Below are 20,263 nucleotides of genomic sequence, written 5' to 3'. Positions count from 1 at the left end.
CGGCTGCAGCAGCCGAAAGCAAACGAGTGCCGATCTCATGGATCTCTGCAGCATATCTATGCTGCAGAGATCTCAATGAGAGATCCAAGTGTATATACTAGAAGTCCCCCATGGGGGCTTCTAGTATATGTGTAAAAAAAAAAAAAAAAAAGTGTTGTTAATAGTAAAAAGCCCCTCCCCTAATAAAAGTCTGAATCACCCCCCTTTTCCCAGGTTTTAAATAAAAGTAAACAAATAAATAAATAAATAAACATGTTTGCTATCGCCGCGTGCGTAATCGCCCGAACTATTAATTAATCACATTCCTGATCTCGTACGGTAAACGGCGTCAGCGCAAAAAAATCCCAAAGTGCAAAATTGCGCATTTTTGGTCGCATCAAATCCAGAAAAAATGTAATAAAAAGCGATCAAAAAGTCGTATATGCGCAATCAAGGTACCGATAGAAAGATCAAATCATGGCGCAAAAAATGACACCTCGCACAGCCCCATGGACCAAAGGATAAAAGCGCTATAAGCCTGGGAATGGAGCGATTTTAAGGAACGTATATTGGTTAACAACGGTTTGAATTTTTTACAGGCCATCAGATACAATATAAGTTATACATGTTATATATCGTTTTAATCGTAACGACTTGAGGAACATGCATAACAAGTCAGTTTTACCCCAGGGTGAATGGCGTAAAAACACATTTCCCCCAAATAAAAGAAATGCGTTTTTTTTTTCAATTTCACCACACTTCGAATTTTTTTCTGGTTTCGCAGTGTACTTTATGCAAAAATTCAGCCTGTAATTGCAAAGTACAATTAGTGACGCAAAAAATAAGGGGTCATGTGGGTTTCTAGGTGGAAAAATGCAAGTGCTATGACCTTTTAAACACAAGGAGGAAAAACCGAAAACGTAAAAACGAAAATGGGCCATGTCCTTAAAGGGTTAAGTCTTTCCTGATATGGTTTATGCCTCTTATCCTCCACCATTTTTTTTTGTCGTATTTGAACCCGTTCCATTTTTATCAGTATTGCATTAGTTACACCATACAGTACGGACTTTAAGGTCATTAGACAATTTTTTTTAAAAAAAACTTGTGCGTTTTAGGTCAAGATACTGAATTACATAACATCATAAAATCAGGGGTAGCTGTCATCCCCAGGAAAGGGGTTACACTTGGACAACACCTATCACCCAGTCTCTTCTCCAGCAGAACACAACAAAAAACTTCTTGGCTGCATACTACGGGCAATTATAAATGTGGGCATAATATTTGTAAAACGTGCAAACATATGGCAGTTGGCAACTCTGTTATTTCACTACAATCAATATTAGCTACCCCATAAAGAGTTTCATAAATTGTAATACATCATTCGTTGTTTATCTTATTACTTGTACAAGCTGTAAGGTCCAATATGTGGGCTGTACCACTGGGGCCCTGAAAATTCGTATCCGCAGACACATGTCCGATAGCCTAAATACCAATGCATTTAATGTGTCAGCTGTCTCAAAACATTTTTCGTCAGTACATTCTGGAAATCTAAGCAGTTTCTCTTGCACAGGTATCGAACATATTGCCCAACATTCACGCGGCGGCAACAGACGTCACATGCTCCTCAGCCGCGAGGCCTTTTGGATATTTACTTTGGGCACCAGATATCCTGACGGTCTGTTTATTTCTGTCTTTTTTATACATACATGCACGTATATATATGTATACTTTTGTATGTATTATCTCATGTCCAGTTAGGGGTTAAATACTTACTACCCTTTAATCCGATAGCCCCCCACACACACATTTTTGGGGGTATGGCCAGGACAACAGGTGTTTTTCATTTCTTTTGTATGTATATATATCACAGAGAGACTTGTTCACACCTATGCTATGACTAAGGTCTGAACAGACCGAAACATGTCAGCGAATGTCAGGATTTTATTGTTTTTTTGCTATGCTACAATAAAGGAATTGGATTTGGACGACTGAGTGTTGGAACTATCCTTGCTGCATGTGCTTTGTGGTGGAATAAAGTGTGCTGTGTGGTGTTACAGGTAGAGAATACAGTGTGCTGTGTGGTGTTACAGGTAGAGAATACAGTGTGCTGTGTGGTGTTACAGGTAGAGAATAAAGTGTGCTGTGTGGTGTTACAGGTAGAGAATACTGCGTGCTGTGTGATGTTACAGGTAGAGAATACAGCGTGCTGTGTGGTGTTACAGGTAGAGAATACAGCGTGCTGTGTGGTGTTACAGGTAGAGAATACAGCGTGCTGTGTGGTGTTACAGGTAGAGAATACAGTGCTGTGTGGTGTTACAGGTAGAGAATACAGTGTGCTGTGTGGTGTTACAGGTAGAGAATAAAGTGTGCTGTGTGGTGTTACAGGTAGAGAATACTGCGTGCTGTGTGATGTTACAGGTAGAGAATACAGCGTGCTGTGTGGTGTTACAGGTAGAGAATACAGCGTGCTGTGTGGTGTTACAGGTAGAGAATACAGCGTGCGGTGTGGTGTTACAGGTAGAGAATACAGCACTGTGTGGTGTTACAGGTAGAGAATACAGTGTGCTGTGTGGTGTTACAGGTAGAGAATACAGCGTGCTGTGTGGTGTTACAGGTAGAGAATACAGCGTGCTGTGTGGTGTTACAGGTAGAGAATACACCGTGCTGTATGGTGTTACAGGTAGAGAATACAGTGTGCTGTGTGGTGTTACAGGTAGAGAATACAGGGTGCTGTGTGGTGTTACAGGTAGAGAATACAGTGTGGTGTTACAGGTAGAGAATACAGCCGCTGTGTGGTGTTACAGGTAGAGAATACAGCGTGCTGTGTGGTGTTACAGGTAGAGAATACAGCGTGCTGTGTGGTGTAACAGGTAGAGAATACAGTGCTGTGTGGTGTTACAGGTAGAGAATACAGTGCTGTGTGGTGTTACAGGTAGAGAATACAGCGTGCTGTGTGGTGTTACAGGTAGAGAATACAGCGCTGTGTGGTGTTACAGGTAGAGAATACAGCGTGCTGTGTGGTGTTACAGGTAGAGAATACAGCGTGCTGTGTGGTGTTAGAGATAGAGAATACAGCGTGCTGTGTGGTGTTACAGGTAGAGAATACAGTGAGCTGTGTGGTGTTACAGGTAGAGAATATAGTGCTGTGTGGTGTTACAGGTAGAGAATACAGTATGCTGTGTGGTGTTACAGGTAGAGAATACAGTGTGCTGTGTGGTGTTACAGGTAGAGAATACAGTGTGCTGTGTGGTGTTACAGGTAGAGAATACAGTGCTGTGTGGTGTTACAGGTAGAGAATACAGTGCTGTGTGGTGTTACAGGTAGAGAATACAGCGTGCTGTGTGGTGTTACAGGTAGAGAATACAGTGCTGTGTGGTGTTACAGGTAGAGAATACAGTGCTGTGTGGTGTTACAGGTAGAGAATACAGCGTGCTGTGTGGTGTTACAGGTAGAGAATACAGTGTGCTGTGTGGTGTTACAGGTAGAGAATACAGTGTGCTGTGTGGTGTTACAGGTAGAGAATACAGTGTGTTGTGTGGTGTTACAGGTAGAGAATACAGCGTGCTGTGTGGTGTTACAGGTAGAGAATACAGTGTGCTGTGTGGTGTTACAGGTAGAGAATACAGCGTGCTGTGTGCTTTTACAGGTAGAGAAAGTTGGAATTATGCTCACCGTTAATTCGGTTTCCGCGAATCCCTCATGGCGGCACTAAAATGGAGGATGCCCCTCCCATCACTGTAGGGACAGGAAACAGAGAGAGATTAAAGGGCAGCTCCACCCCCGACACCTCAGTGTTTTCCAAGTAACCAAGTATATGATTATATAAAACGCCACCAGTAGTTAGGGGGGATATACGGTGGTGCCGCCATGAGGGATTCGCGGAAACCGAATTAACCGTGAGCATAATTCGAACTTTCCTCCGCATCCTCCCTCATGGCGGCACCAAAATGGAGACATACCAGATTAGTAGATTAGGGTGGGACTGCTGCCTGCAGGACTTTCCGCCCGAAGGCACAGTCTCTGGCAGCTAGGACATCCAGACGATGCTTGGTGAATGTGTGGATAGAGGACCACGTTGCTGCCCTGCAGATTTGGTCTGGCGAAGCGTCACTCTCCCGGCCCAGGATGAAGAAATGGCTCTGTTCGAATGAGCTTTTACCTGTACTGGCTGCTTTAATTTTTGATTTATGTAGGATCCCGTTATGGCTGCTTTGATCCATCTAGCTATGGTATCCTTTGACGCCTTTTCCCCCCTGTTTTTACCTCCGTATTGTACGAACAAGTTATCTGTTCTCCATGTTTTGGTTGACTCTAAATAGTGAAGTACAGATCTTCTTACGTCTAGCGTATGACATTTTCTCTCTTTCTCCAAAGAGGGATGAGGACAGAAAGAGGGAAGAATGATTTCTTGTTCACGATGGAATTCAGAGAATACTTTGGGATAGAATTCAGGATTGTGTTTTAAGATGATCTTGTCATCAAGGATCTTCATGAACGGCTCTTTAATAGATAGGGCCTGGATTTCCCCAACCCTGCGGGCAGATGTTATCGCCACCAGGAAGGCTGTTTTCCAGGTTAAAATTATAATTTCTGATGCTAACAGTGGTTCAAACGGATCCATCATTAACCCCGATAATACTATATTCAGATCCCAAGGGGGATACTGGGATTATTCTCTCCACACCTCTGATGAATCTCTTGACTACTGGTGAGTCCATGAGAGATGTCTGAAAGAAGCTAGACAAAGCTGAGACTTGGACCTTGATGGAACTGTAGCTTAAACCCAGATCCAGGCCATCCTGTAGAAAACTAAGGATTAACGGAATGTCAGGGAAATTTAGATTAGGTGTTGAGTTACCTGACCATGAACAGAATTTTTTCCAGACTCTTAAGTAGCAGCTATTCGTTTAGGATTTCTTTCCTTCTTGAATGGTTGAAATGACTGCATCAGAGAACCCTTGTTTCTTCAGGATTACCCTCTCAGGATCCACGCGGTCAAGTTCAATTTTTGAACTTCCGGAAAAAGAAGAGGACCCTGACGTAGAAGGTCTGGCCTGTGAGGTAGGGGAAAAAAGAGTTTGTATTGCCATGCTTTCTAGAGTCGGGTACCAGTTTCTTTTGGGCCATTTGGGGACCAGAAGAATCACAGTCGCTTGATCCAGACGTGTCGTCCTTATTACTGCTGGAATCAGAGGGAATGGAGGAAACACGTAACACAGACCTTGTTTCCAACTGTGTGATAGAGCATCTACTGCTACTGGATTCTCCTTTGGATTTAGCGAGTAGAATCTGGGAACTTTTGTGTTTTTTGAATTCGCAAAAAGATCTATTGATGGGACTCCCCATCTTTCCACAATCTGTTGGAAAACTTCTGGGTTCAGTTCCCATTCTCCCGGATCTACCCGGGAACGGCTTAGGTAGGCTGCTACTCGATTCTCGGTCTCCTTCAAGTGTATTGCAGTAAGGGAGAGGACCGACCCTTCTGCCCAGGTCATGATCTTGTGGATTAAGGTGAGGATGTCTGGTGCCCCCTTGTTGTTTTATTAGGGCTACCGTTGTCATGTTGTCTGAGAATATTTTTACATGTTGCCCCTGTAGGCTGCTGTCCATTTTTTTTAGGGCTTCCCAGACAGCCCTGAGCTCCCGAAAGTTGGATGATCTTGCCCGTGTTTCTCGGGCCCATATCCCTTGGCACATCTTGCCCGGAATGTGAGCCCCCCCCAACCTTCTAGGCTCGCATCTGTTGTTAGAGGTAAAATTGGTTCCAATATCCAGTTGACACCGCACAAACGGTTCTCGAGGTGCAACCACCATGTTATTGATGATTTGACCTGAACTGGTAACTTTATCATCTTGTCTAGTGATAAAAGCGACCTGTTCCATGATGACAGTGTCAATATTTCAGGTTTCCTCGAATGTGCCTGGCTCCAGGCTACTGACTGGATGCATGATGTCCTTAATCCTAGAATTTTCATGCATTCCCGGATGGATACCGAATTTTTCTTTTTGAAAATCTTGAATTTTTGGATCAGATTTACCTTCTTTTGTTGTGGTAGAAGAGATATCTGATTCTCTGAGTCTAACATGACTCCTGGAAAGACCTTTTGAGTGGAGGGAAAGAGGTCTGACTTCTGGTAATTAATAATCCAACCCAGATCCTGGAATAAGTCCAGTACTAGGTTAAGATGGTCCTGGCAGGCTTGGACGGATTTGGCTACTAGCAGGAAATCGTCGAGGTAGGGGAATATTACTATTCCCCTCCTCCTGAGGTATGCTACCATCTCTATAACCACTTTCGAGAACACCCTTGGGGCCGAAGAGATCCCGAACGGTAGACAAAGAAATTGAAAATGTTTTACTGACCCGTCCACCTCTATAACAAATCTCAGGAACCTCTGACTCCAGTCTTGAATGGGAACGTGGTAGTATGCGTCCTTGAGGTCTATAGAACACATTACTGACCCCTGAGGAATTAATGGAACAATACTCCTGATGGACTCCATTTTGAACCTTTTGTAGAGAACCCAGTGGTTTAGATATTTCAGATTTATTATCATCCGGTGGGTTCCGTTTGTTTTTTTTTTACTAGGAATAACCTGGAGTAATGTCCGGTTTCCAACTGAGATAGAGGTACCGGGACTACTGCGCCCAGGAAGATTAGATCTCGCACTCCCTGCTGGATTAACAAGAGGTCCGAGTGGGATGAGGGTCTGGTGACCTGGAATCTGTCGGGTGAAAGGCTCCCGAATTCTATTTTGTAACCCGAGGATAGTAAGCGAAGTACCCAAGGATTCGACGTTATTGAATCCCAGAATTTCAGGAGCCTTCCCCCGACAGGGAGAACGTCATTTCTTATCAGTGTTTGTATTGGAGTTGGAGCTATATTTGGAGTTAAGGAAAATTTTTTTCCCTTTTCCACCCTTAGGGTATAAACCCACACACCGTATAAGCAGCGTATTTACTGCTGCGATACGCAGCAAATACGCAGCAAACACGCAGCAAATACGCAGCAGATTAGACCTAAATAACTGAACACAGCATCAAATCTGTACCAACAAATCTGCTGCGTATTTGCTGCGTATTTGTTGCGTATCTGCTGTGCATACGGTGTGTGGGTTTGTACCCTTAGGGTAGCTCCACCTGCCTGATTTCCCTTTATATTCGGTTTTCCCCAAGGTTTTACGAAAGGGCTGGTATTTTTTAGAGGTTTTGTCAAACGGGAAATCTTTCTTTTTGTCCCCGGGGGGCAGGGCCGTATTTGCCACTAGGCACCCGTGGTCCGGTGCCTAGGGCGGCGCCCTGCGGGGGGCGGCACCCGCAGGGAACACCTTTTTTTATTACTTAAAAAAAACAAAAAAACTCCGTAGGCACCGGACCACGGGTGCCTAGTCCGCGCCGGGAGGGGGCGTGACGGAGCGGCCGGGAGAAGGATGGGCAGGCAGGCTGGTTCCCTCCCCCCATGCAGCGCCGGGGTCCGGGGCAGGTGTTGAGCTTCCGGCACACACAGTGTGACAGAGGCCGGATGCTCCCAGCTGCAGCCCCGCGTTCCCAGATCTTCTCTCCTGCTCGGCGATGACGTCACATCACGTGAGCGCCGCCGAGCAGGAGACAAGATCCGGGACCGCGGGGCTGCAGCTGGGAGCTTCCGGCCTCTGTCACACTGTGTGTGCCGGAAGCTCAACACCTGCCCCGGATCCCGGCGCTGCATGGGGGGAGGGAACCAGCCTGCCTGCCCATCCTTCTCCCGGCCGCCCGCCCCGTCACCCCCAGCCTCTCCCCTCTGCCTGCCCCCGGCCCCCCTGCATCCTCAGCTGCTCCCCTGCTGGGGGGCAGCCTCTCCCCTGCCCCCCCCCCAGCCTCTCCCTTGCCCCCCCAGCCTCTCCCCTGCCCCCCCCCGCCTCTCCCCTGCCCCCCCAGCCCCCCCCAGCCTCTCCCCTGCCCCCCAGCCTCTCCCCCTAACCCCCAGCCTCTCCCCCTAACCCCCAGCCTCTCCCCTGCCCCCCAGCCTCTCCCCTGCCCCCCCCCCCAGCCTCTCCCCTGCCCCCCCCCCAGCCTCTCCCCTTCCCCCCCCCAGCCTCTCCCCTGCCCCCCAGCCTCTCCACCTAACCCTCAGCCTCTCCCCTGCCCCCCAGCATCTCCACCTAACCCTCAGCCTCTCCCCTGCCCCCCAGCATCTCCCCTGACCCCAGACTCTCCCCCTGCCCCCCCAGCAACTCCCCTGACCCAGCGTCTCCCCTGCCCTCCCAACCTCTCCACCTAACCCTCAGCCTCTCACCTGCCCCCCAGCGTCTCCCCTGACCCCAGCCTCTCCCCCTGCATTCTCAGCCTCTCCCCTGACCCCCCAGCCTCTCCCCTGCCCCCCCAGCCTCTCCCCTGCCCCCCAGCCTCTCCCCTGCCCCCCAGCCTCTCCCTTGCCTCTCCCCCTAACCCCCAGCCTCTCCCCTGCCCCCCAGCCTCTCCCCTGCCTCTCCCCCTAACCCCCAGCCTCTCCCCTGCCCCCCAGCCTCTCCCCTGCCTCTCCCCCTAACCCCCAGCCTCTCCCCTGCTCCCCAGCGTCTCCCCTGCCCCCCAGCCTCTCCCCTGCCCCCCCCCCAGCCTCTGCCCTGCCCCCCCAGCCCCCCAGTCTCTCCCCCTAACCCTCAGCCTCTCCCCTGCCCCACAGCCTCTCCCCTGCCCCCCCAGCCTCTCCCCTGCCCCCCCCCCAGCCCCTGCCCCCCCAGCCTCTCCCCCTAACCCTCAGCCTCTCCCCTGCCCCACAGCCTCTCCACCTAACCCTCAGCCTCTCCCCTGCCCCCCAGCATCTCCCCTGACCCCAGACTCCCCCCCTGCCCCCCAGACTCTCCCCCTGCCCCCCCAGCAACTCCCCTGACCCGACTCCCCCCCTGCCCCCCAGACTCTCCCCCTGCCCCCCCAGCAACTCCCCTGACCCCAGCATCTCCCCTGCCCCCCCAACCTCTCCACCTAACCCTCAGCCTCTCCCCTGCCCCCAGCCTCTCCCCTGCCCCCAGCCTCTCCCCCTGCATTCTCAGCCTCTCCCCTGCCCCCCCAGCCTCTTCCCCTTCCCCCCCAGCCTCTCCCCCTTCCCCCCCAGCCTCTCCCCTGCCCCCCCAGCCTCTTCCCCTTCCCCCCCAGCCTCTTCCCCTTCCCCCCCAGCCTCTTCCCCTTCCCCCCAGCCTCTTCCCCTTCCCCCTCCCCCCCCAGCCTCTTCCCCTTCCCCCTCCCCCCCCCTGCCCCCCCCCCCCCCCCCCCCTTCCCCCTCCCCCCCCAGCCTCTTCCCCTTCCCCCCCAGCCTCTTCCCCTTCCCCCCCAGCCTCTTCCCCTTCCCCTTCCCCCCAGCCTCTCCCCCCTGCATTCTCAGCTGCTCCCCTGCCTCCCAGCCCCTCCCCCTGACCCCTAGCTTCTCCCTCTGACCCCCAGCCTCTCCCCCTGCCCCCAGCCTCTCCCCCTGAATCCCAGCTTCTCCACTGCCTCCCTACCGCTCCCCCTGAACCCCAACCTCTCCCCCTGAACCCCAGCTTCTCCCCTGCCACCCTAGCTGCCCCTCCCTGCTGCTCCCCTGCCCCCCAGCTGCTCTCCCTGGCTCCCCCAGCTGCTCCCCCTGTCACCCCCAGCTGCCTCCCTTCCCCAGTCACCCCCAGCTGCCTCCCTTCCTCAGTCCCCCCCCAAGCTGCCTCCCTCAGTCCCCCCCAGCTGCCTCCCTTCCTCAGTCCCCCCCCAGCTGCCTCCCTTCCTCAGTCCCCCCCCAGCTGCCTCCCTTCCCTAGTCACCCCCAGCTGCCTCCCTTCCCCAGTCACCCCCAGCTGCCTCCCTTCCCCAGTCACCCCCAGCTGCCTCCCTTCCTCAGTCTCCCCCCAGCTGCCTCCCTTCCCCAGTCACCCCCAGCTGCCTCCCTTCCCCAGTCACCCCCAGCTGCCCTCCTGCCCCAGTCACCCCCAGCTGCCCGCCTGCAGACGAGTTATGGTCAGAGAAGTCTTCATGATGCTGCGCCAGATGGAGAAGAAAGCAAAAAGTTAGCGACAGCAATTCGAGAAGACGTCACCTGTGAGTCATTAGTAACTGCACTGTAATCACTTCTATAGTGTGCAGAGCCTGTGTACCATTGAGGTCTCAATGGGTCAGTGTATTGTTTGCGGTAGTGTACTGACACAGCCCTGCGGTCACTACAGTACACTAACCCAAACTTTTAAACTAGGACCCAACTACAAGAGCTGCAGGCACTACAACTCCCAGCATATCCTGAGGGCTGTAGACTGTCAGTAAATGCTGGGAGTTGTAGTGCCTGCAGCTGTTGTAGTTGGGTCCTAGGTGCATTATACACTGGAGGCTTTGTGGGAGATCAGAATACAGAGATCTGTGGGGGCTCAGTGTGTGGAAGTGACCCCAGAACATCACTAATAGGGGATAGAACAAAAACATCTCCCCCTATCCCTATTAGTGCTGTTCTGGGGACACGTCCCTGCACTGAGCCCCCACAGATCTATGTATTCTGATTTCCCACAACGCCTCCAGGACCCAACTACAACAGCTGCAGGCACTAAAACTCCCAGAACAGTCTGCAGCCCTCAGGATATGCTGGGAGTTGTAGTGCCTGCAGCTGCTGTAGTTGGGTCCTAGGTGCATCATACACTGGATGCTTTGTGGCATATCAGAATACATAGATCTGTGGGGGCTCAGTGCAGGGAAGTGACCCCAGAACATCACTAATAAGATATAGGGGGAGATGTTTTTGTTCTATCCCCTATTAGTGCTGTTCTGGGGTCACTTCCCTGCACTGAGCCCCCACAGATCTATGTATTCTTATGTGCCACAAAGCATCCAGTGTATGATGCACCTAGGATCCAACTACAACAGCTGCAGGCACTACAACTCCCAGCATGTACTGACAGTCTTCAGCCCTCAGGATATGCTGGGAGTTGTAGTAAAGTAGTACAATCCTATGATAACTGCGGCTGTAGACAGATGTGTTGCTGGACCTTTAGGGCTGATGGTTGTCACCCACAGATTGCAGCCACCAGGAGCCTCTGCACACAGTGATTTATTAAAGGGTTGTCCTCTCAGAGACTACAACTCCCAGCATACCCTGAGAGCTGTATAAATGGAGGGTGTTCTGAGATTTGTCACAGATACAGATGAATTCAGGAAAGAAGCGGGTCAGCATGTCGTGTCTCACTGGTTGTATATTGGTGAGCCCCAGGTACCCCAGTCCAACACTGGACAGAACCATTCCCCAAACTAAGACGTCCCCGGCCTTCTTCCTTCCTCCATCACGTCTGTTTGATGAGAACAGCGGGCATCAAGCAGGGCAGCACCCAAGTGCCAGGGTATATACCATGCATGTACAGTAATGGGGAGGGGGGAGGGGGGGGGCGCCTCTGCGTGCAAAGTGCCTAGGGCAGCATGAACTCTAAATACAGGCCTGCCGGGGGGGGGGGGGGGCCTCCTTTCACTACCTGCAGCTGCTCTGTGTGGGGCTCATCCCCTCTGGGGAACATCAGGCACCTGGGTTGTGGCCCCCGGGGCCCCAGCTCCACCTCAGCCGCCCTCTGACTACATGACAGCGGGGGACAATGGCCGCCATACCTCAGCTCCTCATACATGTCACCTTCTCTTCTAGAACCTTCTATGTGTCTTATATTCTATCACTCTCCCACCTGAAGACATTGATAATGCGCCTTATTTATCATCACACTGCGCCTCTCTCTCCCCTCATATCACATATCGCTACCTATCACGTGTCACCGCTGCTTTTTCCCGCGCTCTGGTTCGAGGTATCTAGCTCCTCCCACCTGATTACACGGCCACGTCTAATCTCCAGCTCTGCCGGGATGACCCGCCCCTAACTCCTCCCAATAATGATGTCATCATACCCAGCGGTCTCCATAACGTACACTGGAACTGCTATACGTCTCTCCTGTCAGTCAGCGGGGCGGGCAGTGCTCTGTGCACTGTGATTGAAGCAGAAGGCAGCTGGGCGGAGCTTCACACCCATCAGTGTCTCGTTGCCGGTCCTGGCGCCGTGTGACTGATATAGAGCTCCGGTGCTGAGCGGATAGACAGTGATATACTGAGAGGAGATGTATCTCATAGGCTTAGGTACAGTTACATACATGGCTGCCCAGTGATTTACTGAGAGGAGATGTATCTCATTGGCTGAGATACAGTTACATACATGGCCGCCCTCATGAGCTGTTACCATGGTGATCACCTCATAACACAACGACTGAATTTACAGCCATTGTGAGGAGATTTCTGTCATGTCTGATTTTAATCCCTCCTCCTGCTGTAATATCACGTATCTCCATGGTGATAGCTCCCCCATAAGAAGCGGGGGGGGGGGGGGGGGGTTGTTAGACATAAGGATATGGGGGTGATGGGGTATAAGAGTATGGGGGGTATAGGGCAGTCATTGGGGGTACAGTAGAATGTGCGGTACACAAGGATATGGGGGTGATGGGGTATACAAGTATATGGGGAGCACATAAGGATATGGGGTGATGGGGTATATGAGTATATGGGGGCACATAAGGATATGGGGGTGATGGGGTATACAAGTATATGGGGGCACATAAGGATATGGGGGACATGGTAGAATGTGCAGCACATAAGGATATGGGGGTGATGGGGTATACGAGTATGGGGGGCATAGGGCAGTCATAAGTGCAGAGTATAATGTGGGGCACATAAGGATATGGGGGTGATGGGGTATACGAGTATGGGGGCATAGGGCAGTCATTAGTGCAGAGTATAATGTGGGGCACAAAAGGATATGGGGGTGATGGGGTATACGAGTATGGGGGGCATGGGGCAGTTATTAGTGCAGAGTATAATGTGGCGCACATAAGGATATGGGGGTGATGGGGTATAAGAGTATGGGGGGCATAGGGCAGTCATTGGGGGCAGAGTAGAATGTGCGGCACATAAGGATATGGGGGGTGATGGGGTATAAGAGTATGGGGGGCATAGGGCAGTCATTGGGGGCAGAGTAGAATGTGGGGCACATAAGGATATGGGGGGTGATGGGGTATAAGAGTATGGGGGGCATAGGGCAGTCATTGGGGGCAGAGTAGAATGTGCAGCACATAAGGATATGGGGGTGATGGGGTATAAGAGTATGGGGGGCATAGGGCAGTCATTACTGCAGAGTAGAATGTGGGGCACATAAGGATATGAGGGTAATGGGGTATAAGAGTATGGGGGGCATAGGGCAGTCATTAGTGCATAGTATAATGTGGGGCACATAAGGATATGGGGGGATTGAGGAGCAGGGGTCGGTTCCTGGGATTTCTCTCTCACCTTTCATCTCCTTTATCCCGGTGCAGCATGTGGTGTGGGCTCGGTGCAGTCTCTTCAGTCTGGTGGTCTTCATACTGCGGCTGTCACCCCCCACGCCCCCCCCCCCCCCCCCCCCCCAGTCTCCTATGACCCAGGTAACACCCCGCACCTCTGTGAGGACACTACAACTCCTGGGGCAGGCTGGGAGTATTAGTTGTCCTACAGGGTGCAGAGCACTGACCTGCAGTAACACTCCTGAGGTTGACCTATTTGTGATATTACATTACAGGTTATAATCCCATATAGCACTCACTACAACTAACTTTATTTATACACCACAATGTGACAGTCCTTTGCTTTACTACATTATGTTTAATCTCTAATATGAGCGATCCCTTTAATGTAAGCGGCCGTTGACGTTTCAGACATTTGCTTCAATGTGCAACGCAAAATTGTCAGGACAGAAGTGAAACTACAAACTGGTGATAATACGGTCCCCTGTGATATCTGACTGTATCTTATCAGTGTTCTTATAAATCACCATAATGAGACCTTACGTAACATTATAAAATATGGCGGAAAATGTGAAGCAAAGAGATGGCAACACGAGGAAGCCTGCCCTCTCCTGGTCTGTTCACTGCTTCATCCTCCCATACAACACAGGGAGATGTGCAGGCGATTGTTGAGGCGACATGCGCCTGATTTGGCAGATTATATGGTGTTAGTCGCCATGTGTCACTATAAGTGTGACTATGAGGCTGGTGTTGACGTGTGTGATGTTAGATGGGAAGTCAGACAAGCTGAAGCTGTTAAGCGAGGAAGAATCCACTGTGGTGACCCCCGGTGTGGAGGTGTGGCCAGTCACTTGCCACATGGTTAAGCGTCACGCCAGTCCTATGGTGGTTGGCCGAGGTAGAGTTCTGCCCGGTGGTATTTTGTCGTGATGCCGGTGCCAGTTGGGCACACAGGTATGGTGGCACACCTGCTTTTATTTTAGTGGGCCACCTGCCGGGTCCCTTGGGTAATTATTATGGTGGTCCAGAGTGGATAATGACCCACCCGGACTATTGGTATTGCCACCCACAGAAAGGGGAGATGACCCAAGGAAGGTGTGTGGGCTGTGTCGGTGCTTAGCAATGAATCACAGAGTCTCTTTAGCATAAATATAATCTTGTTTACTTTAAAGACACTTGAGGTAGGCAGAAGATAATACAGCTTTGCCTTGATACAATACTTTACACTTGATAGGTTATTTTATACTTTAGAGTCCAGATCTGCACTGAGAGTAGAAGGAGTGATGCAGTTGTGCTTACTGAGTTGCGCGATGAGAGGTAGAAGAGAGGATCAGAAGAGCAGAGAAGAGGATATCGAGAGAGTCCCAACCCAAGGAGTACTGGGCTCTGCCGGAACCTCAGAGGTAGAAATAGAATACTTAAGGGTAGAGAGAATACTTGTGCCTGTGTTTGGACTCTTTGGTCTTCACACCACCTATTGTCCACCAGTGTCGAGGGACCCGTCCTAGAGGGTGACACAAGCCCCAGACCTTGTTACCTGGGGTGAGTGGAATGCTGAGGGTTTCCTGCTTACACCCGCACTGCGAGATAGAGTTCATAGGCTTCTAGCAACTTTGCTCTATCCAGTTTTTTACACATTCTGCCATCTCCTATTTTACACAGCACTTACTCATTCCTATGAAAATACAGAAGGGGATGTTGCAGAGTCACTTACTTTATTGGTTTTGGTGGTCAGGTGACCGATCATTTGATCATTAGTATCTCCATCATGTGTCATCAAGTATAGGTTAAAAATAAATAGGTTAAAAACAAAACTGGTGGGTGACCCTTTGAGATCACGGCCACCCCCCAAAGTCCTGGGGATAGGACCATTATACAGGTCCTCTGCTCCGGAGATCACTGCTACACCCCATAGTCCTGGGGATAGGAGCATTATACAGGACCCTCTGCTCCGGAGATCACTGCTACTGCCCATAGTCCTGGGGATAGGAGCATTATACAGGACCCTCTGCTCCGGAGATCACTGCTACACCCCATAGTCCTGGGGATAGGAGCATTGTACAGGACCCTCTGCTCCGGAGATCACTGCTACACCCCATAGTCCTGGGGATAGGAGCAGTATACAGGACCCTCTGCTCCGGAGATCACTGCTACACCCAATAGTCCTGGGGATAGGAGCATTATACAGGACCCTCTGCTCCGGAGATCACTGCTACACCCCATAGTTCTGGATATAGGAACATTATACAGGACCCTCTACTCCGGAGATCACTGCTACACCTCATAGTCCTGGGGATAGGAGCATTATACAGGGCCCTCTGCTCCGGAGATCACTGCTACACCCCATAGTCCTGGTGCGATGCCCTGGCCCCTGGGGGCCACTTCCGCAGTGCTGGTGTTATGAGCAGGCAATAACCGGGGCAGCTGCAGGGGTTATACTTGTCACGGTATAGGCCTGAGGGCGGCACAGCTGTAGGGCCGGTCTGTGAAATCTGCGGGTGATGATGGGCATGTGATTCCTCGCTGCACCTAGTCAGGGCACCAGTTAGTGGACACCAATGCCAGGGTTCAGTAACAGCGGTTTTATTATAGATGAGGTAACTAGTAGCAACAGTTCTGTCCGGATGCAACCGGGTATATAGCAGGCTTTGACAAATAAAGCAGGAGTGGTGCTGCATAGGCTGTGAGAATACGTGCCGGATGATGGGAGTAGGAGTATGAGATAGAGTAGCGGTGCTGGGTGGATTAGCTTGAGAATAATACTTGCTGTGAATCCTTGCAGCGATGAGGAGAGATAACGGAATTACACCCAGATGAGAGAGAAGACTCCGGACACTTGAGCAGGCAGATACAGCCGAAGACTTGAATACAGCAGAGCACCTGATCCACACTTCTAGTGGTGAAATGGGAGCTGCAAAGAAGAAGTCCAACTCCTCTGAGGTAGGAGAGGGACGACACACATCCTCCTGGCTTGGAAGCAGGGGGAAGACTAACTTGTTAGGAGGAAGTGGGAGGTCACATGGTTGCTCCTGGCCAGAGCTAGTCGGCCATTGGAGGAACCATGGTTACAGGGCACTGGCACGGTCACGTGATCAACAGCCTTGCATACCACTGTACAATGCAATAATACACAGGAATACATGAGAATACACATGAGAATGCACATTACCAGAGAATACTAGGGGAAAACCAGCAGCAGTTGCAGTGCAAACACTTACCAGAACAGGCATTGACACAGCAAGAGAAATGGCCATAATAGGAGTAGTAGTCTGCATGTTCTGGGACACTGCTTTGGGGATAGGAACATTATACAGGACCCTCTGCTCCGGAGATCACTGCTACACCCCATAGTCCTGGGGATAGGAGCATTATACAGGACCCTCTGCTCCGGAGATCACTGCTACACCCCATAGTCCTGGGGATAGGAGCATTATACAGGACCCTCTACTCCGGAGATCATTGCTACACCTCATAGTCCTGGGGATAGGAGCATTATACAGGACCCTCTGCTCCGGAGATCACTGCTACACCTCATAGTCCTGGGGATAGTAGCATTATACAGGACCCTCTGCTCCGGAGATCACTGCTACACCCCACAGTCCTGGGGATAGGAGCATTATAGAGGACCCTCTGCTCCGGAGATCACTGCTACACCCCATAGTCCTGGGGATAGGAGCATTATAGAGGACCCTCTGCTCCGGAGATCACTGCTACACCCCATAGTCCTGGGGATAGGAGCATTATACAGGACCCTCTGCTCCGGAGATCATTGCTACACCCCATAGTCCTGGGGATAGGAGCATTATACAGGACCCTCTGCTCCGGAGATCACCGCTACACCTCATAGTCCTGGGGATAGGAGCATTATACAGGACCCTCTGCTCCGGAGATCACTGCTACACCTCATAGTCCTGGGGATAGGAGCATTATACAGGACCCTCTGCTCCGGAGATCACTGCTACACCCCATAGTCCTGGGGATAGGAGCATTATACAGGACCCTCTGCTCCGGAGATCACTGCTACACCCCATAGTCCTGGGATATGGAGCATTATACAGGACCCTCTGCTCCGGAGATCACTGCTACAGCCCATAGTCCTGGGGATAGGAGCATTATACAGGACCCTCTGCTCCGGAGATCACTGTTACACCCTATAGTCCTGGGGATAGGAGCATTATACAGGACCCTCTGCTCCGGAGATCACTGCTACACCCTATAGTCCTGGGGATAGGAGCATTATACAGGACCCTCTGCTCCGGAGATCACTGCTACACCCCATAGTCCTGGGGATAGGAGCATTATACAGTGTTTAGTTACTGGACATATCATTGGTCGGGATAGAGCATTCCTGTATGACCCAGGACATCACCTTTATTATAATACAAGACTTTCGTCATCTTCTGTAGATCAGTGATATTACCCATAATGCACCAAGAAACCCTCCTAATACTGGAGCTCTGAAGAAGTATTGACCATTGATAGTCCTGTCATCGGCTCATCACATCCGGCTTCTTGTTTGCTCAGTAATATATCTTCAGATTTGGTTTGTCTCTTTTTATCTTTCTTATTTCTTCTTTCTCCTCTTCAGATAACTTGTTGTGCTCCATGCTAAACAGAACAGAATTCACAGTGTTAGTGATTTGGTATTGTAAAGATTGTGTCCTGACCTAGTGTACTTGTAAGGACATGAAATAACCGTCCTGATGACGTTCTCAGGTCATTGCAGGCAGTCTATAGTATACACAGAAAAAAAGGAGGTAATAGGGAAAGCATGGGGGTGAGGGAAATGTAGAAACCAGTATATGTGGTGGAGGGTGGCCTTATTAAGCAGTCTGTAGAGATAAGTATATGTGGGATTGGGACCATAGAGATATAAGGGGTGTCATAGGAAGTATTAAAGATGAGAGAAGGGAGTCATAGGAGCAGGTAATAAGGGACATAGGAAGCATATATGTGTGGGGAAGCAGCATCCGCTTGTGCATAGAATGGAGTCTATGATACGAGCGGAGACACGCCCGCCCACCACAGTCCGCTGGCGAATGCGAGCTGCGGAATGCGCAACGGGTTATCCGTCGGCATTCCGTAGTGTGTACATACCCTAAGAAAGAAGCCTTTAGCTCTGATCTAGGATCTTTATCCCAAGGTTAAATGTCATCACCTATAAATAGGACAGGTGATAAATATCTAGTTGGTGGGGTTCAACCACTGGAACTGATTTATGTACATCAGAATGACAAGGGTTATCTATATGTCATAGTAGATTTTGTATTTTTCTATTGTATTCAATGTATAGACTAGTTTCCATTATTTAAGTCAGGGTAAAAGAAGCATGCTGCCAGCCTATTCATTAGGGCTTCTGCACGGAACTTGGCCAGCATACAAACCCATGGCAACTCAGCCTTCCAGTGTCAATAGTGTAGATAGCAGCTTTGTCACTTGTACCCTTTGAGATACAATAACTCTGAAAAACAGATAATCTTGTGGAATAGCTGTGCATTCAAAGTGTTTAAGAAAAAGAAAAAAATGTTTTGGGGGTGAAAATGCTAAAAATCCATTTATTGGGCTGAGTGTGTGTGTGTGTGTGTGTGTGTAGGGGGGGGGGGGTGTTACATTTTTGACGATGCTCACTTTTCATGCTTACAAAGCTCCCACAGTGGCTAAGGGCTCTTTTACACAAGATGATTATTGTCAACTAGCATTCCTAGGAATACTCACTTGGCTGATAATCTGCCTGTGTAAAAGTGACAATGATCAGCCAATGAGCAGGCAGGAACATGCTCGCTTGTTGGCTGATTGAATCTTATGTGTGGCACTGAAATGTATTGTTATTGGCTGGACATCTCTCTGATCGGATTGGAATATTGGACCCTAACACAACACCTGCCTAATTACCCCAGTGCTCATCTCTATAGGTACTGGGAAGAGCCGAGTCTGGGGCAGAAGCAGGCTGGCATTATTAGGCTGAAATAAATTACCCTTTTCAGCATGGTAGTACTAGGCTGCTGCTGTTTGTTTTGTTTTGTTTTTTTGTCTGGCTAATTAAGATACAAACTGTGTATTTTTTTTATATAAATAATAATTAGTGTGTATGGTCCGCCCTTTATTTTATTACCAGCTAGGTAAAAACTAAGGGTGTGAACATACTACTTGCCCTCATGGTGCAGAGTTCAGTTTAAAATGGCCATGGAAGAAACATGCATAGGTGCAAAGAGCAAATGGCCATTGGCAGCATGGACAGTAAACTTTGCTCTGACCAGGGGCAACATTTGAAGGACATAAGCTGGCTATACACATACACATACGATAACTTTCAGTCAACAGCCATCTCTCCTGATCAACTATATACACAATCTGGTGAAGGCATGTTTGACCATAGCTTAACCCCCCCTCCCCCCACACACAAAAAATCATGCCTGATCCTTCTCTTCCAGGTATTATCTGTTGAAGTAAAGTTGGGGGGCCCCTACACAAAAATAGAAGACATACATGTCTGCTGGTATCCCCGCATATGCCACAGATGTGCTCCCCTGTTCTGATGTGAACACGGCCTATATGACAAATATGTTTTGTGATAACATACACTTACTAGAAATATCTAATTTTTTACGCCACTTTACCACAACACAAAAACTATTAATGACAGGAATGTGGCTGACCATAGCTGTGTGAGGATGAACTCCTGACCCCAGAAATAGAGAGCAGATATGAGGAGAGGAGAGGAGACAGGCATATATAAGTGAGCTCATGGCCCAGTCCTGTACACTGTATCTCTTATACTCACTGTAATTCCTCTATCCTGCAGGCTGGACTGGACAGAGCTTCCACCAAGTCACTGAAGTGAGGACCAGACAAATGGTTATCATCCAGGTAAAGTCTCTTCAGGGAGGGGTTATTCCTTATTACAGAGGCCAACTGGGTGCAGGAACTGTCTGGTAGATTATTATCACCCAATCTGTAATAATAAGAAGATGAGATGTGGGTGACGCCTCCATAGAGCG

At 49.9% G+C, this 20,263-nt stretch overlaps 2 protein-coding genes across 4 annotated transcripts in view; both read right to left on the bottom strand.

The window, feature by feature from the left end:
- LOC138792217 (NACHT, LRR and PYD domains-containing protein 3-like) overlaps nucleotides 1-11,997 on the bottom strand; it is a 105,481-nt gene extending 93,484 nt beyond the window's left edge. For 2 of the 3 annotated variants that reach the window (XM_069969360.1, XM_069969362.1), the window contains exon 1: nucleotides 11,847-11,997. The gene's annotated coding sequence lies outside the window, so the exon portion shown is untranslated. Of the gene's footprint in view, nucleotides 1-11,559; nucleotides 11,586-11,846 lie in introns of those variants that run through there. The other variant, XM_069969361.1, reaches the window with a different exon arrangement.
- A 3,880-nt stretch (nucleotides 11,998-15,877) lies between these two features.
- The window catches only part of LOC138792213 (NACHT, LRR and PYD domains-containing protein 3-like), a 46,603-nt gene continuing 42,217 nt past the window's right edge, over nucleotides 15,878-20,263 (bottom strand). Inside the window, exons 10-11 of the mRNA XM_069969355.1 lie at nucleotides 20,047-20,217; nucleotides 15,878-17,873 (exon numbers count right to left, since the gene is read on the bottom strand). Of these exons, the coding sequence (XP_069825456.1) occupies nucleotides 17,786-17,873; nucleotides 20,047-20,217 (259 nt within the window). The 3' untranslated portion in view covers nucleotides 15,878-17,785. The remainder of the gene's footprint in view (nucleotides 17,874-20,046; nucleotides 20,218-20,263) is intronic.

The sequence above is a fragment of the Dendropsophus ebraccatus genome, chromosome 5, assembly GCF_027789765.1.
Source record: "Dendropsophus ebraccatus isolate aDenEbr1 chromosome 5, aDenEbr1.pat, whole genome shotgun sequence".
Classification (NCBI taxonomy): Eukaryota; Metazoa; Chordata; class Amphibia; order Anura; family Hylidae; genus Dendropsophus; species Dendropsophus ebraccatus.
The sequence above is the reverse complement of the archived record's forward strand: the minus strand, read 5'-3'. Positions and strand labels throughout refer to the sequence as shown.